At 45.6% G+C, this 25,717-nt stretch overlaps 1 protein-coding gene across 1 annotated transcript in view; it reads right to left on the reverse strand.

Annotated features, from left to right (window-relative positions):
- Positions 1-3,959, reverse strand: part of Nup153 (nucleoporin 153) — a 52,340-nt gene extending 48,381 nt beyond the window's left edge. Inside the window, exon 1 of the mRNA XM_032885124.1 lies at positions 3,050-3,959. Within this exon, the coding sequence (XP_032741015.1) occupies positions 3,050-3,163 (114 nt within the window). The 5' untranslated portion in view covers positions 3,164-3,959. The remainder of the gene's footprint in view (positions 1-3,049) is intronic.
- Between the last annotated feature and the right edge of the window lie 21,758 nt (positions 3,960-25,717).

The following is a 25,717-nucleotide window of genomic DNA, read 5'->3' on the forward strand; positions in this document are numbered from 1 at the left end:
GAAAAAAAAAACTGCAGCTACGGAGCCTCAAAAGAACTTTGTTTCTTCATAAAAAAAGATTCATCAACCCTTGATGTAAAATATTGATGAAAGAGAACTCCTTCCCTTCCCCAGCTTTTTAAACAGTTGAATGTAGTCACTGATTTAAACCAGGATGGTCAGGCTATCAGCCATCCCTGTTTCTGTAAAGATGAAAAGTAGATCCCTTTGCTCCAAGCCAGAAAATCTTTTAGCACCAAAAGAGGGGAGGGACAAAAGCAAATGGGTCTGCCTCACCAGGATGTGGCAACAGATTCTTCCAGAAGTAAGTTTTGCTCAGGAGCTCAAGTGTATGTGGTAGCTATTAGGAAAAAAGCAGCCTTGCTACACACAATGGACATAGGAAAGGAGACCAAACAGGAGAAAAGAACTCCCAACTAGAAAATTATGCGTTTTTTAAAAGTATCTGGGTTAAGTAAGCAAGAGATCTAAGCAGGAAGGTCTCAGGTTTAAGGTCAGCCTGAGCCACACAGAAGGACCCTGTCTTTATAAAAAAAAAAAAAAAAAAAAGCTAAAAAGTACCTGGCTAATGGGGTAGGGGAAAATAACCATCCAGCATCCTCTCTTACTTCTACACTTCTTGAAGACAGCCTACAGTTCAGGCTGGCCGAGGGTTACTATGAGTCCCCTGGCCTCAGCCTCTCAGCAGCTGTGATCTCAGGTATGTACCTCTATACCCAGCTATCTCTACACGCAACTGTTACTTCTTTTATTTGGTTGATCAAGACAGTATCTTTCTAGTTCTACAACTTCAAACAAGGTAGCTTTTTTAAAAGAAAAGTTAAAAGTAGAAAAATGTTAAAGTTTAGACATTTCCCAGAAGACCTAAACCAGAAGTCAAAACAGGAAATCAGAAGTCAGCTGAACATGAGACAGGAGCCACAGGTACTGTGTGACTGCAGTAGCTCTTTGGCCAGACATTTGCTGTCCTGCATCCACCAATAGCACCCACCACTGCTTACTTCTTCTAACCTTCTACTACACAACCAAAGGTTTTATTCTGCTCAGAGATCTGGACACTTATCAAATATTAGTATGAAACATGCCATGTCATGAAGCTTCTCACTATACCCAAGATGACTCAGCAGCTGCTGCAAAAAACAACCAGCTGACGAGCTCTGCTAGTAGAGGACAATGACATCCACTAAGTTCCAGGTAAGACTAGTTACTTTAAGACAGAAACAAAAACTGAGCTGTATTCTTTTATATAATCCCGAATACTTTTCTTTAGTTGATTCTGCCAATATTAAATCAGCAAATCAAGAAAGTTATCTTTAATTCCAGGTCAAAGATGTATTTACTTTTTAAATGACTGAGGCAAGAAGCTAATATTTTACATAAGTTACAGCTTAACTACTGAGCTCTAAAACTATACAACCTGAAATCTGGATCAGTTCTAAAACACATTGGGCTTTAGTTGGCTCAACTTCTCTCTCAAATTAGTTTTTTTATCTAAATACATTTTAAAATAAGTTGTGATCATAACTTTTGTTTCTTTCTAAACTCTATCATAATATCACAATATTGACTTCTTTCTAAACTCTAGCCAAGCCATCCATTTCTCTGCTCAAATTGTTTTCATTTTCCTTTAACAAGCATTCAGGTGATTCGTTACTCTTAGGAGAAAAGTATGTTTGTCTTAATGTCCACTGTACAGTGTCAGGTAAAGTAAAATGGCCAGGCTTGGAAAATCTTCGTCTTAAAAATCTGCTTGGGAATAATACCCCTGGCGCCTCAGCATTCTGCACACATCTAGGGAAAATGGTAATATGCCAAGGCTTCCTTCCAACCAAGGACAAATAACTTCTCAGTATGTAAACCACAGCTTTTACTATTCAAAATTTTACCTAGCTTTACTTTTTAAAATCCCGAAAGTGATATAATTTAACATTACCAAACAAAAACGCTAAGTATTCAATTTTAGCACTAGCCAGGATAAAACAAGAAAAATCTACATTTACGAATACGCAACAAGTTATTTACTAGCCCTTCTTCAATAAGCTTAAAATACACACTTCCTACTTTAGTACACGAGGCCCTGTAAAAGTGGCTTTGTTAAAGTGGATTTTTAACATTTTAATTCTCACAATTTTTAAAAACTCAAATTTTTTTCTGAACCGAATATCTCATTTACAACAGAAATCGACTTTTTTATAAACACCCTAAGAAGGCATAAGGTGGCTTAACCTATAAGATTACCAACACTCCTAGAGAGTCCAAAATACCTTAAACTTCTAGAAAATGCCCAGTATTAAAAAATATTTGGTGTATAAGATAAGAGTTGATCTCTGGTGAACTGTAGAGAATGGCTGATTCTGGTCTTCAGAATACAGAGCGGGGTGGAGAGGAGAGGGAAGAATCGCGCATCAGAGACCAGACGTAAGAGCGGCGAGGGACTTTCAAAACTCCTCAGTGCCACATAACTATAACTCAGTTAAGAGAGGAAAGGACGAGAAGCTAAACCAGTGTGTTCAGATCTGGAAAGGCCAAGCAGGCAGACGAGGGGACTGAACTATCATTTAAGATTAAATATGGCTAAAACGGAATTATTCCACTATCCGGGTAACAGCGCCCCCTCCCCAAGTCTCTCCGGGTCCCGGTGGCAGATTAACCTCCCCACGCACCCTAAACCCGGGAACACCAGAAAGAAAAAGCCTGCCAGCGGATAGGCCTGTTGCCACATCTTTCCCTTGTTCCCTCGCGAGGTCGTGAGTAATACCATCAAAACCCCAAAACCCGCCAAAAAAGAAGCCCGAGTATCAGAAGCCTGGAATTTCTTTTCCCGCCCTGCGCCCGCCGGGGAAAGCCCCTGGGCGGGAGGGCTGGGAGAGGCCGCTCGCACCCCACGTGTGCGACGCCAGGCCTGGCCAGGCTCTACCCACTTCCCGTCGCCACCCCGGCCCTGCCTCAGGCCCTCTGGTCCCCTCCACGTGGGGCGCCGGGGCCTCGCACCGCCCCCCAGAGCGGCTACCCGGAGCCGCCCAGTCCTGGCGGCGTGCTGGTCCCGTACCTGGTGTTGGGGTCGCCCCTGCTGGTAAGGCTTCACCGGCCCCTGGTGGCAACGACGCGTCCGGATCTTGCCGCCGCCGCCGCCCCCTCCTATGCCTCCGGCTCCTGAGGCCATGGCGGAGCCTGGGCGACCTCCCACTACCGCTCCCGGGCGGGAGAGGCAGAGGCGGCGGCCTGAGGGCCTCCCCCGCCCGGCCCTAGGCGACACACAGACACAGCGAGAACCGCGAGGGAGCGAGCGGGAAATGAGAGTTCGCGCGGCGAGGAAGGCAGTGGCGGCGGCTGAAGGCCGTGAGCTGGCTGAGGACCGCCGGCCGCGTGCGGACCCCCGCGTTTGTGTTTGTCACCGTCTCTATGGAGATCTCCCGCCGAGGCCGGCGCGAGCAGCTCCGGGCACCGCTGAGGCCTAGCTCGACCGCCCGCTGCTGGAGGCTCCTCTTCAGCGGCCCTGGCCGTCGCTGCCGCAGTCCAGGCCGCCGGCGCCGCCCGCCAACCCCTCCCCTGTGCGCGCTGCGCCCGCCCCGCCGCCGCCGCCGCCGCCGCCGTCGTCGTCCCTGCAGTCGTCGTCGCCGCCGCTCTTGCGCCTATTACCGCTGTTGAGGCGGCCGCCGCGGTCGCGAGCCAGAAGACCGTCACTCCTCAGCGACCGACGCGTCTGCATCATCACGCTGCGACGATGTGGGGGGATGGGCAAAGGAAGGAAGGGTTGGCCGAGCCCGCGCTCTCTGTCGCTGGTGCCTCTGGGAAATATAGTTTTTCTGGCAAGAGCGCGGATTCTCGGAAAGGAAGGCTGCGGCGGAAGGACACCCGCGGAGCTCCGCAGAGGCACAAAGCCCCGGTCATTTGGCGGCAGTTGGCGGTTTAGATTCAGAATGGCTCTCGACGTGAAAACTGTAATCTCCCATTCATCAATTATAAGCGGAATGGAAGTAAACAGTAAAAATCAAAGAACGATAATTTGTCACAATATGAGAGAAAAAAAAACGCTTTTAAAATTAACAGTGGCCGCGATCCCTAGGCCTAAAACAAGTAGAAAAGGCATTTGGCTTCTGATTGGCATTTGGCACTGGGGAGGCTAGTTAGAGGTTAGCCTCAGCTTCATAGTGAGATACTGTCTCAAGAAAAGCAAAAAATACAACTTCGTTACTGTTTCATTAATCATATAAGAGCTTTGTTATCAACGCGCACGGTGTTTGCATTCTGAGTTCCTTCACTATTTACAGACTTGACCTTGGATGACTACCAGCTAGGAGCTTTAAAATCCACCTTATAAAGTTGTGGGGAGCTAGTGCGGTCAGTCATCTGTGTAGAGCACTAATAGATTTCCTGGTATACAAGAAACGTAGTAAATGATTGCAATTATAACCTATGCAATCAACACACATTAAGGATGACTCATACATTCCTAGTAAACATATTTGCTTCAGTTAGTATTATAGTTTGGAAGGTAATTAAACACTGTACCCTCAAAGGCTGAATAAACGGTGTCAAAGATGCAGGCATTAGACAAAAGGTCTGTGTGGTCATGTGATCCAGCCTAGTCATTCAATGGACTATATGGAAACCAAGAAACTTTAAGAGGTACCATTAAGGGTATCGATTTGGCTGGTGACACACGCCTTTGATCCCAGCATTCAAATGCAGGTTGATCTCTGTGACTTCAAGGCCAGCCCAGTCTACAAAACAAGTTCCAGGACAGCCAGGGCTACACAGAGAACTGTCTTGGGGGGTGGCGGGGGAGAGGAAGAGGGTGGATATGGAGTTGGGCATTCAAAGCCAGGAAGGACTATAAGCCAGTTTTTCCATGAAACAAATAAATGATTAAAAAGAATCGCTTATGAAAAAAGTCGTCGACTTAATGTTCTATTAGAGAACAGTGTTCTAAAGTGTATAACTATAAAATCAAATAGTTGTTTAAATCTGTCACTAACTAGCTGTGTGGCCTTGGGGAGATTACTGATCTTCTTTCTAAGCTTCACTTTCCTCATCTGCAAACAGAATGAATATTTACCTCAACGGGAACATGGTTCTGCTTACAATAGCTGTACAGACCGAAAGCGCTCAGTACCAACCAGAAATTAGCTACCGAAAGCAATCTCCATGAACTTTTGCACCAGCCCACCCCCAAAGTGTACAAATTCAAATCACTATTGAAATCAAATTAATAAAACTTACAGTACCTTTGAACTTATAGTACCTTTTAGCACATCAAAGCCCCTTCAGTAGCCTCTTGGTACAGTCTGTGTAGAACCTTCATCCCTGAGACAAGTCACCGAAGATGATCAAGGGAATTCATGTCCTCGTCTTAGGTATCCTCCCCTCCCAATCCGCCTACACTCTCCAGGTATGTTCTCGCCCCCCAAAACTACTAAACAAGCAGAACTATTCATCACAGCTCTCCTGATCCCAGCAGAATCAAGTCTCCAGCATAGGCTAGCATCTGTTTCCTAGAAGGGAGAATCCCCACAGCCAAGCGGTGAGAAGAAGCAACATCAGACCAGACCTTACCTTCCAGACAAGATGGGAGGACTGTGGGTTGCTCAGCAAGAACCTATCTCTCAAAGACAGGAAAGAATGAAGAAATAAAGGAAAGGTTATGTCAAAGAACTTGACCGAAGTCAGACAAAAGTAAAAAAAAAAAAAAAAAAGAAGAAGAAAGAAAGGAAGAAAAGAAGAGAAACATAGAATTTGAGGGTTCATGAAAAAAGTCCATATCCCATTTAGGCTTGATCTCAGTTATTTAATTCATTTCCTGCATATTTATTTAGAGAGAAAAAAATACAACTCTCATATTTGTGTGGTTGGTTCATTGCAGACTGTAACAGGAAAACTGTGACACCCAAGAAGTCCACGTTATATCTAGACTGGGCTTTAGAGGCAGAACAAACAATATGTCTCAATTCATGGAAAAATGATTACTGCCCTGGTCTCTCTGCCAATAGAGACCCAGCTAACATTTGTTCTATTCTCCCATTTAACATGGTAACCATTCATCAATTACAAATCAGCAAACAAGCAACTGACTGTCATCTGGTAGATGAAGAATAGCCACTAATTACACATGAAATACAGTTTCCTCTAACCCCAACCTGGACTGAAAATTAGTCTTTGTTTACTTTTCAAAAGGTAAAAAAGCTCCAGCCAATAGAATATTCAGAGATGGCAAGTACAGGAAATTATGACTTTTTTTTTTCTTTTTTCTTTTTTTCGGAGCTGGGGACCGAACCCAGGGCCTTGCGCTTGCTAGGCAAGCGCTCTACCACTGGGCTAAATCCCCAACCCCAAATTATGACGTTTTATGTATTTACCCTCTAAACAGAAAAATAAGGTCTGGACTATAATGTCTATTCAAGAAAATTATTTCCATTTCAGATTATTGTGACATCACCGTGAGGTTCTGCACCCATTTTCATGTAATAATTACTACCATGAACCTCATTACATAGAAAGATAAAAAGAAGCCAGTCTGGCGGTATGCAACTATAATTCCAGCACATGGGAGGTACAAACAGAAAGATTAAGAAATTTAGGGCCGGGCTGGAGATGGCTCAGCGGTTAAGAGCACCTGACTACTCTTCCAGAGGTCCTGAGTTCAATTCCCAGCAACCACATGGTGGCTCACAACCATCTGTAAAGAGATCCGATGCCCTCTTCTGGTGTGTCTGAAGACAGCTACAGTGTACTTATATATAATAAATGAATAAATCTTAAAAAAAAAAAAAAAAGAAAAAAGAAAGAAAGAAATTTAGGGCCAGCATGGGCTACATAGTGAAGCCTGGTCTCAAAAAGTAAAAGCAGCATAAAGAGCAGTGTGTGTGTGTGTGTGTTATATGAGTGTGAGTGTCTGTGTGTGAGTGTGTATGTGTGTGAGTGTGTATATGTGTGTGTAAGTGTATGTTAGTGTGAGTGTGTGTGTGTGTGTCTGTGTTTCCTGTGTTGGATATTAGGGTAAGAAAGGCAATGGTGATGGGGAAGTAGTTAAAGATATACGTCATTATACTCTCATTAACTTACTAAGGTCTCTACCTTTGGGGAATAAAGTAATAGCTAAGACTGAATGAATTAACTATAGTCAAGTTTTAATTAATTTTACCTATCAGATGATTGCAAAATACCATGAAATTGTTCCTCTTCCCAACACCATATATTAGTGTCTGCTAAGCTGCAGAATATCATGAGTTGAATAAACAACCACAGAAAGAGATGCATATGTTCGTGGCAATACATTAAAAGGAAAACATCGCTTACATTCTAAGAAGCTGGAACTTCGGCTGGACCTCACAGCCGGAGTTAATAATGCACCTTGGGGTCACCGAAGGCAGCTTTGCTACTGTGTGTATCTAACCTGTTTGCTTAACCCACCTTTAAAAGAACAATGTAACAACCGACTTCATTTGCCTTGTGTTTTCCCACGTAATAACTGTTACAACCTAAGCTAGCACATAGCTGTAATCTTAAATCATGGACTCCTCCTGCCCCCGACCCCACAGCAATGCTTGTGTATCATTTGCTAAAGGCAGCAAATACAGAAGTTAAAAAGCAATCTTCTAAAGTGAATGTCCATTCATGGGTATTGGTTGATAGACAGTGATGTTTGTAAACTGTTATCTGGGTCAGGTGAGGGACAGCTGGAGCCGATGACCTAAGCCCTTGTAAAACTCTGTTAAAGATTTCTGTAGAGTGTGCCATTTCTTCCCCATGTGATGCCTTCGGCGCAGTTCAATGAGTTCAGAGCAGAAGCCTTTGTTAGAAGGGGAGACACAGGAACAGGCAGTAGAGAATTCAAATCTGAACTTGCTCTTGGTTAAATGGCTAAGGGGAAGTGTTTTTATTTCCTTAATGTGACACTGGTGCATTATTGGTGACTTGGAATTATCACTTAGGTGTTTAGTGTATGCATATTTTACGTGTTTAATGGAAATTCAGCACTAGCAGATGAAGTAATGACCAAATTTACAATGCCCATTTCATCCTAATGTTTAAGACAGGTATTGAATCACCAGTGGGGATTAAGTCCTTTACTGGGGCTAGGAGATAGTTCAGCGGTTAAGAGCAGCTCCTGGTTGGGGATTTAACTCAGTGGTAGAGCGCTTGCCTAGCATGAGGCACCCATGTGGCGCACATACATACATGTACACAAAACATTCATGAAACAAAATGAATGAACCTAATTTTAAAAAAAAGAAAACTATCTATTGAGAACCTATAGGTTTTTAGTCCTAGCATTTGTCATGCTCATTCACAAATCTGTAAAACAGCCTCTGTCCACAACAATGCACTGAAACAGAATTCTCTAAAAGTTTAATGTGATATGCTATACCAATCACTGGCACTTAACACTAATCACTATAAACGCTAACACGCATGATGGGTTCCATCCCAACAGACAAGTAGTCTACTGGCTCGGTTCAAGTTTACCGTCTATAAATTACTAACCATCAGCCATCTTAGAGAACTGGGTTCATCATTAACATTGGGAGTAGAAATCTCTATCAGTTCCTGATTTCAGTCTGCCAATACTAAGGTACCAAGGTTCTTTATTTTGGAGGGAAGGTTAAATCCATCATGCTAGGCAAGCACGTTGTTACTGGGCCACACCTCAGCCCCAGGAGACTGTTTAAAATGTTGGACTTCTTGTGTGTGTGTATAACACAGGGGTGGGCAGAAGGTACAAACACCATCAAGCACACGTGGAGGACAGAGAACAACCTTCTGAGGTCACCGCTCTCCTTCCCTTCCATAGCTTCTGAGCTGAAACTCAGGTCCTCAGGCTCGCCCAGCCATTGTGCTTGTTTCATCTTATAACTTTACAAACAAAATTTGTTTTATCGTTTATTCGTTGGAGCTGGGGATGGGGAGGTCCCTGTGGAGGCCAGAAGAGGACATCAGCTCTCCTGAACTTAGACTTCTAGGCAGCTGTGAGTTGCCCAAAGTAGGAATAGTACTTGTCCTTTACAACAGCAGCAAGTGCTCCGAAGCCATCCAGCCCCTTACTTTTGGAGACAGTCTCTTCCTCCATAGCCTGGCCAGGCTGGGCCAGAGTTCACAGTCCTCTTCCTGCCTCAGCCCCTGGAGTGAGACCACAGTTGTTTGCTGCCACACTTAGCGCAAGACTTTTCTTTTCAAGGTCTTTCTACTGGGTATGGCATGCGTCACCATCACCACCACAAAAAAAAAAAAAAAAAAAAAAAAAAAGTGTAAACCATTCATTCAGCCTGAAGAGTGAGTTTGGCTCTCTTTGGCCCTTGCCAACTGATCAAAGCATTGGAAAGTAGGCATATGCTGGGCTAACACCATCTACCCATCCAGGGCCCACTCAGCCAGCATCCTCCTTTTGATGGGATCAGATATCTTGTGGTACACTAAGTCTGCAAGGCACTGTTTAAGTCAGGCTTGGTGGTCACATCTGCGATCCCAGTCTTGGGATTACAGATGAAAGGGGTGGATTCAAGATCTAGGCCAGCCTGGGCTACTCCTGTCTTTAAATTAAACACACACACACACACACACACACACACACACACACACACACACACACACAATCTTAAAAATAAGCTCTATCAGCAAAATAAGTATATGTAAAGTTGTTGAAGCTGAAAGCAATCATAGATTATGAAATATATTCTGGCATATATATGTAAGCATATATGTGTGTATGTATATATATGTGTGTGTGTAATATATGGGGCTTAAAGGGCTAGGATATATATATATACATATATATACACACACACACATATACACACACACACACACACACACACACACACACATATATATATATATATATATATATATATATATATATATAATATCTCCATGTGTACCAGGCTGGCCTTAAATCCTGCAAGTAACTGAGACTGACCTTCAAAGTATGCTCATCTGTCTTCATTTGCTGAGCTCCACCACACCTAGGTGCTAGGAATTCAGCCCTAGGCCTCACAGACCTTTAGCGAGCACACCACCAACTACATTGCCCAGCCCTTTAAGCCTGGCTATTTAAAGAACACTTTACTAGTCCCCAAGCATTTTTCTTTATTACAAAAAAGTTCTCTTGGGGGTTGGGGATTTAGCTCAGTGGTAGAGCGTTTGCCTAGCAAGCGCAAGGCCCTGGGTTCAGTACCCAGCTCCAAAAAAAAAAAAAGTTCTCTTAACATTCCGTGGCAGGAAACAATGGAGGTAAACTAAACCATAAATAAAAACACCAAACAAAGCGAAATTCTGAAAAGAAACGGTAGAGTGTTGCCTGCTCAGAACTTCCCCTTTCTGACATTGGCACAAAATCATTCTTTAAATCTTTTTTTTATTATTTTAAATTATGTGTTTACACCTGTGCGTGGGTGTGTACACCCAAATACAAGTACCCACAAAGCCCAGAGGTACTGGATGCCCTGGAGCTGGAGTTACAGGGTCTTGGGAGCCACCTGCAGTGGGTGCTAGAGATTGAACTTGGGTCCTTCGGAAAAGCAGCCCATGCTCATAACCACTGGGCAAACCTCCCCTCTCAGTTTTTTTGTTTGGTTGATTGGTTTTGGGGTTTTGGTTTTTTTGAGACAGGGTTTCTCTTTGTAGCTCTAGCTGTCCTGGAACTCGCTCTGTTGACCAGGCTGGCCTCGAACTCAGATCTGCCTTCCTCTGCTTCCTGGGTGCTGAGCTTAAAGGCTTGCGTTACTACCTCCCCCAGCTGTCGTTTTAAGGAAAGCCATCAAGCAGGCAGGCACTTTATGCTGGGGATTGAATTATCGATCCAGACGATCCAGAACGCTAGCTGAGAAGTCTGACAATTTGGAACAAAATCTACAGACTTCTCTCTTTCAGACATCAGTAGCAGGGATGGCAGTAGCCCGACTCCTTAGAGAGATGATGAAGTCAAGACAACATTCGAATACGGAAGTTTCTCCAAAAATTACTTCTGGAAAAATTCTAGAATCCATTGTAACTATAATGGGCTCCTTGGCTTAAAATATTCCTTGAACTGGTCATCCATGAATAAGGCACTCGTTGCCTGGCCTGAGGTCTTGAATTCAATCCCCAGGACCCACCTTCGGATTCCCCACATGTGCTATGGCATGCCTGTGCCCATGTCCATGTACGCACAGTTACACACACATGAATAATACAGTTTAAAAGTTACTCTTCCTACACCTACGGTCCTTGGGCTCTTCAACAGGGGACGCCTGAGAAGCTGTCGAACACACACTAAAAAAAATGAAAGAAGGAAAGAAAGAAGGAAGAAAAGAAAGAGAAAAGAAAGGAAAGAAGAAAGGAAGGAAGAAACCTCATTAAAGGGCCCGTCTACATCTCCTCTTATTTAGGCCAAGAATAAACACGTTTGCTTATAGGAACACTTAGGAACGTGCCAATATAATGAGATAACAAGAATTCTCAAAAGCAGTAGGCTTTAGGATGTTTAGCTGCTCATTGGTTTCCCACAGCTAAAGAAGACCTGGTGCGCTGGAAGCCTGTACTACATATGTGATTTTTTTTTTTTTTACTTCCTCTTTACTTCCTATTTGCTAAGTTTCCCCTTTGCACAGAGTGAGCAGAAACTGACCGTGTATCAGTTCTTTTTGCAATGGATTCTCCCTTCAAAAGCAAGTGCTCAGTACGCTGAGATGAAGTTCGGAGTTAGGGCATTCTCTCCCACCATGCACATTGACTGACCACAACAATCGTCTACACATAGCGGCCAACTAAGAGGAGTTTAACCCAACGTCCATCACAAAAGGTGTCACGGAGCTACACCGTGGCTCACCTTCTTTGGGTTCATTAGAAGATCGGCAGGAGATCATGAGCTACCGAAAGCATGGTTCTTTGAAATCAAGGAGCAGACCCCAGAAAGAGCTTTCCAATTCAAAGCAAAGTGGGATGAAACTGGGATCCTGCACTCAGTGCTCAGCGGGTAGGATCAGTATTCCCAGGCAGACTAAAGGCAAATACACCCCTCACCCCACCCCCCCAGCGAGCGTAAGAGGTGTAAACACCCCGCCCCAGTTACGGGGGAGGGGAGGGGAGGAGGATGTCTCTACGCCACACGTGCACAGGAAACAAAAAGCAAAAACATCCAAGCCGACCAGACGCTCTACCGCGCAACAGACACTCCCCAACCCATACCTTAAACGCTTGAAAACATAAACAACTAGGTCTTGTTCACACGCTCGGCTATAAAATGTCGCCCCCTCCGGGGATCAGTAGTGACTTGTAAGGGTTACCCCCAGGAGAAGCACCTGCAATAGGTTAAACCCCCCTCAGCTGAGTCACTGCCAGCATCGCTGAATTTAGTTAGCTCCGTGCTTGCTAATTAATACCTGAGTATGGTTGCTGTTCTCTGCCTTGCTTCAGAGTCTAAGCGGAGCGGTACGGTTTCTAAGAAGATGCAGTGATCTGTGCCCAAGAAAAAGCAGGCAACTTTGTAGGAAGGCACAGGGAGGTCACGAGGGCGGGGGCCCCACGCTTGTCTTCCTGCCTTGCGGAATGAGTGTCTCCCTCAGCTCCTCAGCAAGTGGGTCTGCCCTACTCAGCTGTGCGTCCCCGTCCTCAGCAATCAGCCTTGCTCCTTCTCTCAAGGATTGGTTTGGGCTTCCCCACTTCGTTTTCTCTACTGCTAACTTAAGTACAAGGTCTTTTGAAGAAATACTTTAAAATGAAAGAGGGAGAAATTTCTGGAAACTTTCTCTGCCCGCTGCAAGGTAAAACAGCAACAACAACAACAAAAAAGCATTCATTGCAAATCCACCTCAGATAGGCACCAGAGAGGCTGGCTCCTTTGGTTAAGTGTCTCTGGCAAGTTTGGGCTGAAATCTTCCCACTGTCTGCAAGCAATACAGAAAGGTTCTGGAGCAATGGCAGAGAGCAGAGAGGAGGGCTGAGGTGAAAACACTGAATTCTGACTGAGTTCCCACTAGCCATTCGGAAAACGCACCCTCACACTGTGCCTGGTCCACGGGGACCCCGACTCACCGTCGGTGGCTACTCCTCCTCCATAAGTCTTGGCAGTCCAAGTTGGCTGCCCCGTGACCGAGATTCAAAAGCAGCCTGCCGAGCAAACGAACCAAACGAGGAGTGAACAGCGGCAGCAATGGTGTGCACGCAGGCTGGGTGTCACTTACCAGCTCATCAATAATGAAGCCTTGATAAATAATCCATTGCAAAGAAAGGACCCTCCTATTGTCACCTCGTATTTCCCAGCATTTTACATCCACGGTGCCAGATGTAAACTGGATAAATTAAGCGAGGATTAATTCTATTTACTTATGACTTCATTTATTTCGTTTACGTTTACTTATTTGATTAGAGAGAGAGAGAGAGAGAGAGAGAGAGAGAGAGAGAGAGAGAGTGTGTGTGTGTGTGTGTGTGTGTACATGGTAAGAGACTTGTATAGAAGTCAGAGAACAACTTTACCAGACTCAGGTCTTCCTTCTACTATGTAGGTCTTGGGGAGTGAACTCAAATAGTCAGGCTTGGCAGCAAATTCCTTTGCCCACTGACCTATCTCCATATTTACGGAATGAATGAATCTATATTTATACAAAGTATTTCATTTACTTATTTCCTTCTGCAAGCTTTGTTTGTTTGTTTGTTTGTTTGTTTGTTGAGACAAGCTTTCTCTCTGTGTACTTGACTGTCTTGGAACTCACCAGGCTGGCCTTGAACTCAGGGATCAGCCTGCTTCTGCTTCTCAAGTGCTGGGATCAAAGGCATGTGCCACCACCGCCCGGCGATTTGTTTTTCCTGGGACAAGGTCTCCCAGGGATGGCCTAGAATTCCTTGTGTAGTCCAGGCTAGTTTTCAGACTTAACAACTACCCCACTGCCTCCCTTCCCTAAGTGCTGAGGTTGTAAATGTGGGCGAGCATGCCCGGCTTTCCTGAGTTTTATATGATGTGCTTTCCTGTGCATTTTGAAAGACGTCTCAACATAAGAGTTGTTAAGATTATCTTTCATTGTTAGAACGTTTAATATTTTAACCCCTCTTCCATATGTGCCCATGCACATGTGCACACACATAGACACACATGTTCACACATGGTGCTAGGACTCAAATGCAGTCCCTTGTACTGAGCCGCACACCTCCGTGACCACCTTTTCCTCTTAAACACAAATGTCCCCAGACTGTGTACTAATTGCTTGGTCGGTGGCGACAGTAAATGCCCGCTCCTTTTTTGTAACCAGATCAACACCGTTTTCCCTGAGGGATTATACCACAGTAAGAACTGGACACTAGGGACAAATATATGTACAGTAATTTGGAGACCTACTTTGGGGATGGGGATATAGTCTAATAGTATTGAGTTTGCCTAGCAGGCACAGCACCCCAGGTTTAATCCCTCAGAGACATTACGAATAAGATCAGTGCAATATAGACTTTCAATCTTGCCTTCCACCAATGTGTGCTGCGCCCTATATGTGCTCTATGTATAGAAACGCAATGACAGCTCAGGGCCTTCTGCTCGTGGCCGAGGGGCATACGGTTAACTTTATTTTAACTTTGATTAAATACGTAAACACAAATTCCTTGTAGAGATATCTGACCCATTGCCCGCATATTCTCTATTTTTATAATTTTAAAAGATGATTTAATATTCATCCTCCCAAGACAGCCAGGGCGACATAGACAGACCCTGTCTTTCAAACAACAACATTTATTTTATTTCATGTTATACAAGTGTTTGCCTGCATTTATATCTGCGTGGCACAGGCCTACCTCATGCCCACTGAGGCTAGAAAGGGACACCAGAACCCCTGCAACTGGAGTCACAGACAGTGGTGAGCTACCATAGCAGCTGCTAAGGAGATGGTCAGCTGCTGCTGCTGCTGCTGCTTCTGGTGTTTTGTTCTGTTTTGGCTTTACATGTTTTGCGTGTGAATGCTTTGCCCACATATATGTGTACCACATGGATCCTACATGCGTGTCCACAAAAGTCAGAACAGGACACTGCATCCCCAGAACTGGACTTACAGGTGTTTGTAAGCTACCATCTGGGGGACTAAACAGGGTCCTCTTCGAGAGTAACCGGTGCTCTTTACCGCTGAGCCATCTGCCCAGCCCCTCTACCTTGAATTTTGAGGCAGAATCTCTTGCTAAGCTGCAGCTCACCCAGCCAAGCACCAGGGATCTTGTTTTGGGGGCTCTTTTCAGTTTTCTTTTCTTTCTTCTTCCTGTTGGTCCTGGGGATTGAACTCAGGTCTTCATGCTTATGAGGCCGGGACATCATCGGTAGCTCCAGGGGATGTCTTTTTTTTTTTTTTTTTTTTTTTGTTTTGTTTTTTGTTTTTTTTTTTTTCCGGAGCTGAGGACCGAACCCAGGGCCTTGTGCTTGCTAGGCAAGCGCTCTACCACTGAGCTAAATCCCCAACCCCAGGGGATGTCTTTTAACAAACCTCTACAATGTTTTTTTCTACAGTGTTTCAGTTTCCCTTGCCCTCCGGCCTCTTTATGGGTGTGGCTCCCGTGGCTCCTGGAGGTCTCCCTTTCTCACACCCTCTGTCTTTTCTGCCTTTCACTCTTTCTTCATCCATTCCTTCCTAAGTGGTCACATCCAGGAAAAAAATTTTTTTTTCCCCTGGACAGGATCAAAATCTTGAGAAGTCTGTCTCCATCCTTCAGAGGAAGGACGACTCAGGCCAAACGAATGTGGACAGAGCTGGCTATTATTAGATGTTTTTTTCCAGTCCTTATTAGATCATCCCTTAGTCTCCTGTCCATGCTCCAAGAATATCACATTTTAAGTTGTGTGTGTGTGCGCACTTGTGCGTGCATGTGTTACGGTGCACCTTGGAACATGTATAAAGGTCAGAGGTCAACTTGCGACATCAGTTCTCTCCACCATGGGAGTCCTGATGATCAAACTTAGGTTGTCAGACTTGGCGGGAATAATTTCTGCCCACTAAGCCATCCCACTGGCCCCTATGGTGTGTGCCCATGTTTGTATGTGTGCCTGTACATGTGCATACTGTTATTTTCCTCTAGGGCTTCATACCTTATTTCTTTTTTTTTTTTTTAAGATTTTTTTTTTAACATTTATTTATTTATTATGTATATGCCATACAGCTTTCTGCCTGCATGTATGCCTGCAGGCCAGAAGAGGGCACCAGACCTGATTATAGATGGTTGTGAGCCACCATGTGGTTGCTGGGAATTGAACTCAGGACCTCTGGAAGAGCAGACAGTGCTCTTAACCTCTGAGCCATCTCTCCAGCCCCCGATACCTTATTTCTTAAAAAAAAAAAAAAGGATTTATTTATTATATAAGTACACTTGTAGCTGTCTTCAGACACACCAGAAGAAGACATCAGATCTCATTACAGATGGTTGTGAGCCACCATGTGGATGCTGGGATTTGAACTCAGGACCTCTGGAAGAGCAGTCAATACTTTTTTTTTTCTTTTTCTTTTTTTCAGAGCTGGGGATCGAGCCCAGGGCCTTGAGCTTGCTAGGCAAGTGCTCTACCACTGAGCTAAATCCCCAACCCCAAGCAGTCAATACTCTTAACCACTGAGACATCTCTCCGGCCCCCGACCTTATTTCTTGAGACAGGGATTCTTCACAGAATATGGACTTGATGATTCAGAAAGACTAGCTGGCCAGTGAGCCTCAGGCTCCCTCCTGTGTCTCTCTCCTCAGAGCTACCATGTTGGGCATATGCCACCACTCCTGGCTTTTTACATAGTGTCAGGGGATCCAAACTGAGAGTCACCTCAACTCCCCTCTTACTTTTTGAGAAAGGCCTTGAACTTGCTGATCAGCCTCAAACACCGCTGGGAGTATAGATATGTGGGCACCACGTTGATTCCCTGAGCCAAATATGAATATTACCCATGACCCAGCATCCTAAGATTGTCCCAGAATGAATGTCAAATGTGAGAATAATCCCTAGAGACAGACACATTGTTTCATTGTTAGAGAAAATTACCTGGATAGTATAAATGCCCCATCTCTTCCGGGTTTGGTAACACTTAAAAAGATATAACACAGGCAAATAATATATGTAATCGAGTAGCTCAATTTCAAAGTAAGATGGGTTTCAGATTACTTGTGTTCATTTGCTTGACGTTTAGTCAGTCCTCCTCTCAGTTTGAGCCCACCGGCCTCCTGGGACTCTAACTAGGTACGGTGTGCTAGGTTGCCCATGTCTCCTCCCCAGGCAGGGCCCCTGTTGGATTCCAAAGGAGGTTGGGAAACCGATGCTGCTTTGGAACCCCAGGAGTCCACCTAGACTGGGACTGGATACACCAACCAAAAACCATTTCCAAGTCATGGCTGGGCAGACTCACCCCTGGGGATGGTGGTTGATATTGACAGAGCAGTTGTGTTTATTGACTTGATTCAGCAGCCCAGGGAGTGTTATTGTGACATCAGAATACTGCACATTATTAAACAAAGCCAAAGCGGGGGAAAGGTAGATGGAGAAAGAGGCTAATGTCTACCTATGTGTGAAGACCTGTTTGGCCGTAGGCTTGCACAGCATCTCTTCCTTTAATACGGATTAAGTGCCAGTGCCTCTCGCAAGATGATTGATCAGGAAGTGTTGTAAGTGATGCCGGCTGTCGACAGAGCACTCCGCTGCTGCACGTCATAAATAAAAGCATCCTTCTGAGCAGAGAGAGTGACACGGCTTTTATTTCTCTGAAAGGTTAGTACAGAGATGAAGGGGGTTCGAAAGGCACCGTAGACTTGGCAGGTTGAAAGGAGAGATGGAGTTCTCTTAGGCCAGCCCCGTGCTGATGCCTGTGTCTTCTCTTCCTTTCCTTCTCAGTGACAGACGAGCTGGTTTGGCTTCATTCCATCTGGAGATGGAGATGTTTGATCCTGAGGTTAGGGTAAGGGGTGGTGGTGGTGGTGGTGGTAGTAGTGATGGTGGTGATGGGTGGTGGTGGTGGTGTGTGTGTGTGTGTGTGTGTGTGTGTGTGTAACCTTGTTGCTAACAGGACCAAGGCATGTCATACCAGACAGTCCACTTTGTGCTATTACTACTCCCTGGTGAGCCTGGGGTACCTCTAGCCTCCAGGAATTTCCACTTCAGGGAGGCTTTATCAGTAGATCTCACCCAGTGAGCCCTTGGCTCGGAATTATGCTGTTTTAGGCCTCTCTGTCTCTTTTCATTCTCTGTCTCTCTCTGTGTCTATCTTTCTCTGTGTTTCTGTCTGTCTCTGTCTCTCCTATCTTTCTCTGCCTCTCTCTCTCTCTCTCTCTCTCTCTCTCTCTCTCTCTCTCTCTCTCTCTGTGCACACTTTGCATGCAGAGGTCAGTAGAAGACATTGGGCCCCCTGGAACTGCCCTTACAGATTTTTTTTTCTTTTTTTTCGGAGCTGGGGACCGAACCCAGGGCCTTGTGCTTGCTAGGAAAGCACTCTACCACTGAGCTAAATCCCCAACCCCCCTTACAGATGGTTTTAAGCTATTATCTGGGTACTGGGAACCAAGCAGGTCCTCTGGAAGAACAGCAAGTGCTTTTAACCTTTGAGCCGTCTCTCCATCCCTCAGGATATATTTGTATGTTGTTTGCTTTGAGTAGTTTGTAGCACTCTTATGATTTAGGACTGGGGAGATGGCTTGGCACTTAGGAGTGTTTGATGCTCTAACAGAGGACGTGAGCTCAGATCATAGTACCGACATTGGGATGCTCATAGCCAAGGGAGCCAATACGTTTGATTAATGAGAACACTGCAGTCACCTTCATAAATCTACACACATACATGAACAATTGAAAGAATAGACCCCTGGCTGGACATGGTGGCACATGCCTTTCATCCCAGTATGAGATGGGGTGGGAAACAGAAGCAGGAAGGTCTCCAAATTCTAGGCCACCCTGGTCTACGGAGAGTTCTAGTATAGCCAGAGCGACATAGTGAAACCTTATCCTTTTTTTTTTTTTTTAAAGTGGCCATTTTTTTGTTTGTTTGTTTTTGGGTTTTTTTTTTTTTTTTAAGTTTTTTTTTTTTTTTTTTTTTCAGAGCTGGGGACCCCAACCCAGGGCCTTGTGCTTCCTAGGCAAGCGCTCTACCACTGAGCTAAATCCCCAACCCCTTGTTTTTGTTTTTTACAATTTATTTATTTATTTATTTATTTAATGTATGTGAGTACACTGTCACTGTGCTGTCTTCAGACACCAGAAGAGGATATCAGAACCCATCACAGATGGTTGTGAGTCACCATGTGGTTGCTGGGAATTGAACTCAGGACCTCTGGAAGAGTAGTCAGTGCTCTTGACCGCTGAGCCATCTCTCCAGCCCGTGAAACCTTATCTTTAAAACTATATTTTTTAATTAAAAAATTCCTTTTAAAAGTACTGGCTCAGGGTTGGGGACTTAGCTCAGCGGTAGAGCGCTTGCCTAGTGAGCGTAAGGCCCTGGGTTTGGTCCTCAGCTCCAGAAAAAAAAAAAAAAAGTACTGGCTCAAATCTCTATAATGATGTAACCCTTTGTCTTTGCTGAAAATATTCTTTTCGCTCATTCTTGAGTTTTTAACCAACCTGGACCCGAAATGCAGGCAGATATTCTTCTACTGTTTTTCAAGACAGGCTTTCTCTGCATACGGGGCACTCTGTAGATCAGGTGGCCTCAAACTCCCGGAGATCGACCTGACTCTGCCTTTCAAGGGCTGGGACGGAAGGCGTGTGCCACCACGGCTGGCTCAGAATCCGTCCCGTTCTAATACATCTGTTCAGTTTTAGATGCATTTTCATTTTTGGCTTTGTTTCGGAGTATGCCTGGGTGACAGCTAAAAGCTAAGGCGCCCACGAAGAAAGGTTTGTCATTTACACCAAAGTGGGAACCCACAGGACAGCATGCTCTGTGAGTAGGGTCGGTACGTCTGTGTGATATTAGAAAACACCTGAATCTGTCCAGTGTCTGTGTCCTCAGCTCAGGGGATTCACATGCATGGTCTTCAGAGGTGGGAGCTGCCGTTGGCCTGACTTTGCAGGTAGGGAAACGGACTCTTAGGCTAAATATCTGTCAACATCAGAGAGGAACAGGGGTTTCAAAAGTCTGTCTTCATTAGAATCTGTCCCCCACCCTCTGCCATGGGATGGCTCCACAGATAAGGCTGCCAAGACTTATGCCCTGAGTTCAGTTTCTGGAACCCATATGGTAGGAGAGGCCCGACTCCTGCCAAGTTCAGAATTCACTAAGTAAGCTAGGCTGTCCTTAATCTACCTGCCTCTGCTCCCAAGTGCTGGCACTGAAGGCCTGCACCACCACGCCTGACATTTCCCTGATATGTCTTTGGTCTTTAGTGGGGCCTTTCCCGCCCTGCACTATATGAATGAAAGTCGTAGGAGATGAACTCGTATTCGCTTTATAGATTTTGGTATGCTTTGCCTGGCCCCAGCTTTTCACAGACGGTGGCTTTAAAATGTCTACGGGTTCTTCACAGTCTTCAAATGGAAGAGTCCACTTGTCTTCCCCATCAGCAGAGACAAACCTAAGAATCTGTGCTGGCTCAGTCCATCATCATCAAGGCAGGAACATGGCAGCATCCAGGCAGGCCTGGTGCAGATGGAGCTAAGGGTTCTACATCTTCATCTGAAGGCTGCTAGCAGAATAATGGCTTCCAGGCAGCTAGGATGAGGGTCTTAAAGCCCATGGCAATGGTGACACACCTAATCCAACAGGGTCACACCTTCTAATAGTGCCACTCCCTGGGCCAAGCATGTACAAACCATCACATGTGCCTTTAGCATAAGGTCACAAAAGGCATCCTAGACTTCTGTGCGCGCGCGCTCTCTCTCTCTCCCTCTCTCTCTCTCTCTCAAACACTTGTTTATTTTATTTGTATGAGTACACTGTAGCTGTCTTCAGACACACCAGAAGAGGGCATCAGATCCCATTGCAGATGGTTGTGAGCCACCATGTGGTTGCTGGGATTTGAACTCAGGACCTCTGGAAGAGTAGTCAGTGCTCTTAGCCACTGAGCCATCTCTCCAGCCCCTGTGTGCCCTCTCAAGCTACTCACTTCACAGAGGGAAGCCACTTCTGTGGTATGAGGACACTAAGCACTATGTGGAGGTCTGAGGAGCTCTGTGGTATGAGTGTTAGCACCAATGTTAGGACCAATGGTGGGGTTTAAATCTCGGCCTGCGCCTGGACAGAACACACCAAGCCAACATGGTTCCACGTGGAAAGATTTGATGAGAGAAGAAGAGTAGAAGGAGGGATAAGTAAAGGAGGCCGGTCATGGGCCCGGGGAGGGAAGTGGGAGGAATGGGGAGAGAAGGGACAGGGACAGAGGGGAAGAGAGAAGAGAAGAACAGAGAATGAGAGGGGCAAGCTGCCCCTTTTATAGTGTCAGGCACTGCTGACTGTTGCCAGGCAACTGTGGGGCGGAGCATACCTGGCTGTTCCCAGGTAGCTGTGGGGTGGAGCTTAGACAGAATACCAACAAAGGGGACACCTAAGCACTAAGCTGAGGGTGGACTATCTTAATCGAATCTCAGCCAGTGCCCGGATAGAAGACACCCAAACACCATGGTTTCACGTGGAGAGGTTTAATGAGAGAAGAGTAGAAGAGCTGAAAGGCAGTCCACCATGGGCACCTGGAATGGAGGGGGATGGGGAAGGGGACAAGAGTAACAAAGAACAAAGAGCAAGAGGAGTAAGAGAGGAAGGAGGGACAAGCAGCCCCTTATATAGTCAGGCACAGCTGGCTGTTGCTAGGCGACAGTGGGGCGGGGCATACCTGGCTGTTCCCAGGTAGCTGTGGAGGGTGGAGCTTAGACAGAAACCCAACAATGAGGGCACCTGAGCACCATGTGGAGATCTGCATGGTGAGGAAGCACAAGCTGAGGGTGGACTATTCTAAAAGTAGATCCTCCTCCTCCCACACGTCCCTTCAGAAAACTGAGGCCGACCGTAACCTCGAGAGCTACTAGACTCAGAACATCTCAGACTTACAGACCTCCGAATTCTAGATCTATTAAAACTGCACGAGGGTTGGGGATTTAGCTCAGTGGTAGAGCGCTTGCCTGGCAAGCAGAAGGCCCTGGGTTGGGTCCCCAGCTCAAAAAAAAAAAAAAAAAAAAAAAAAGAAAAAAAAACTGCACGAGATGAGGCTGGGTTGAGAAGCGCCCTTTTGATGCATGCACGATGCCCTGGGATTGCTCTCCCGTACCCCAAACACAGGAGGTGGTGGCACAAGCCCATAATTCCAGCACTTGGCTGGTGGAGGCAGGAGGATCCTAGAAGTTCAAAACCATCCTTAGTGGGGTGGGAGGCTGGAGAAATGGCTTAGCGGTTAAGAGCTCCGACTGCTCTTCCAGAGGTCCTGAGTTCAATTCCCAGCAACCACATGGTGGCTCTCAACCATCTGTAATGAGATCTGGTGTGTCTGAAGACAGCTACAGTGTACTCGTATACATTAAATAAATAGATAAATAAATAAATCTTAAAAAAAAAAATCCTTGGCTACACAGTGGGTTTGGAGCCAGCCTAGGATACACGAGACCTTGTTTCAAACACAAAATAAGTAGTGTGAGATGATGCTAATTGTTACATTGAGTCAATAACCTAAGGATAATTCACCTCATCACAGTCACTATTATACTACATGGGTTACAAATGTATAACCCAGCACACACAAGGACTAGCAAAAAAATGTCGGTAAATTGCCATCGTCTTATTCAAAGCAGCCCTGAGCCCGAGTGGTAGGGAAGATAACTTTCACATCCTGGTTACTGGGCAGTTTCTCTCAGCTCGGCAGTTGTTGTAGCTCACTAGTCTAACTCCGGTGTTAGCTAAGCAGGCTTATTTGTGGTTAACCACAGGCTTCACAGATTACGCAGATTCGGTGAGGGGGGGTTAGCTTAACCAATCGCGTAGACCTGTAGCTTTATTTGCTCGCTTAAAACAATTATTATAAATCCAGGAAATGGGGCAGGCAGTGGTGGCACACAGCTTTAATTCCAAGCACTTGGGAGGAAGAGGCAGAGGCAGGCAGATCTCCGCATTTAAGGTCAGGTTGGTCTTCCGGGCAAATTCTGGGACAGCCAGGGCTACACAGAGAAACCAGTCTTGAAAAAAACAAAACAAAACAAAAAACCCGGCAACAGCAACAAACCTACAAAAAGACAAAGCAAGCGAGTGAACAAACAAAAAGGCCCCAGGAAATTAGAGCTATTGATTCTCAAATCCTTAGGAAGACAGTGACGTAATTCCCCTCCCCCACCCTCCAGGCCCCACCCCTCGCCTTTGAGACAGGGTTTCTCTCTGTAGCCCTTTGTAGTTGTCCTGGAACTTGCTCAGTAGACCGGGCTGGCTCCAAACTCAGAGATCACCCTGCCTCTGCCTGAGAGCTGAGAGGAAAGGTGTGACAGTAAGTGGCTCTTCTCTCTCCTTTTTTTTTTTTTTTTTTTTTTTTTTTTTTTTGGAGCTGGGGACCGAACCCAGGGCCTTGCGCTTCCTAGGCAAGCGCTCTACCACTGAGCTAAATCCCCAACCCCTTCTCTCTCCTCTTGAAACAAGAGCTCACCCTGTAGCCCCAGGTCCTCCAAAGCTCAAATGTATCCCAAAGTGACCCACAACTCACAGCGCTCTTGCTACCTCAGTATCTCAATGTGAGCATTAGAAGTACAAGCCATCATGCCTGGCTTGTTTTCAGGAAATCTCAGGCAAGTAAGCAGGCTCCGTGTGTCAAGACTGAGGACCTGCGTTTGATCCAGAACCCACAGGGTAGAAGGAAGAAAGTGACTTCTTTGAGCTGTTCTCAGACTTCCACGTATATACATACACACAGAAATACAGAAATAAAATCAGTATCTCTATGACTTGGGCAGGACTTCAGGAGACGAAGCCCCAAATATCTGCTTAAATTGTCATAAACACCATTTTTGGGTGTTCCAATCTTTAATAACCCCAGGAGAGACAGATGTAGGAGGATTTGTGAGTTCCAGGACAACCAGGACTACACAGAGAGACCCTGACTCAAAAACAAAACAAAACAAAACAAAATAAAAAAAAATCCCAAAAATCTAAAAGGTTCAAGGCATTAGGGGTACTGTGAGTGGTTAATATTATGATAAACCAAACCCAGCTTCCTAAAAATTCACTTTAGATTCTGCTCACAGCTCTCCACTCTCTTCGCACCCCCATAGCTCCTCCCTCCATCCTCCTTCCCCTTCTCCTCCGAGTACCTCTGGGTACCAACCCACCCTGGAACCTCATGTCACTGCGGGACTAGGCACATCCTCTCCCACAAAAGCAGCCAGACAAAGCAGTCCAGTCGGGGGAAACAGGAACCACAGGCAGGCATCAGAGTGAGGGACAGCCCCTGTTCCAGTTGTCAGGGGAACCTGCATGAAGACCAAGCTGCACATCTGCTACACATGTGCACAGGAGGGAAGCGGGAGGAGGGGACCTAGGTCCAGCCCTTGTATGCTCTTTGGTCGGTGGTTTAGCCTCTGGGAGCCCCCCAGGGTGCAGCAGTTAGTTGACTCTTGTTTTTCTTGTGGTGTTCCTATCCCTTCCAAGTCTCTCAATCCTTCCCCCAACTCTTCACAAAACTCCCCGAGCTCCGCCTAATGCCAAACCAAGTTTTTAATCACCAAGGTACTTCTCAGAAACTCTTTCCAAACTCACCTTTATAACCATTACGTCTTACAAGTACCGGTGAGAATCCCTAAAGAAGCTGTGTCTACAGAGACTGGATGGCTGAATAGAATTTTAGGAATGTTGCAGCTACCATCATTCCTAAGGCTAGTCCAAAGGCTAGTTACCTTATCTTGGACTAGTGCTAGCCCTTTGGAACAGGCATTCCTGGACCATCTCTGAATCTGAACCAACATCCCGTGACGAACAGATAGCTTTTTAGAAATCTATTAACAGACTACTGGCTTCTACCATCCCAGAAGGTAAGAATGCCATCAGACAGCATCTTGGGTCTACAGAAAAGCTTCCCCATTTTGCTGTACCTGACTCTTTGATATACTCGCCAAAGTATTTTAAACTTACCTTGATTTATTACTTTCTCTGTCCTGTAAAACTTCACAAAATGACTCTCATGCTGGAACATGGGATTTGGGGTAACCTAAATCTGTATTCCCAGGCCATGGTCCCTCAAATGGCCCCAGGATAAACTATCTCTTATTCCCTTCAAGATGAGAGCAGTCATTTTTGTTTGTATTTTTTTTTTTGCATCAGCACAGTATCCTATATACAATACAACTGTCCTATTAATTAGTATCCCAACATCTTCATAAACAGAGCTCACGAAGGATTCTATCCAGAGTTCCGTTCTCAGCATGAGAAGCCCCCCAAGATGGCAACTATTGCCTGCGGGTTCAGGTTATAATGACAGAGGCACGGCACGGCATCTGGAACCTATAGTCTCCTACATGAGGACAGTCTACAAGGACACAGGCACCCAATGAGTCTTGTTTTACCAAGAACACACAGTGGTGGGTGAATGTCTCAGATCTGACGGTGTGTGTGCCTGGGTGCATGTGTGCGTGCATGTGTGTGTGTGCGTGCGTGCGTGCGTGCGTGCGTGCGTGCGTGCGTGTGTGTGTGTGTGTGTGTGTGTGTGTGTGTGGTTAGGTCACACCTGTACACATCTTATTCCGGAAACGACTGGATCTCAAACCTGTACTCCCCTTTTCCTCCCCTCAGATTAGAAACAATGACAAGCAGGTTCAATTTAGTCTCTGGGCTTTTGTTTTCATTGAGACCCCTCCCTG

The sequence above is a fragment of the Rattus rattus genome, chromosome 14 (assembly GCF_011064425.1).
Source record: "Rattus rattus isolate New Zealand chromosome 14, Rrattus_CSIRO_v1, whole genome shotgun sequence".
Classification (NCBI taxonomy): domain Eukaryota; kingdom Metazoa; phylum Chordata; class Mammalia; order Rodentia; family Muridae; genus Rattus; species Rattus rattus.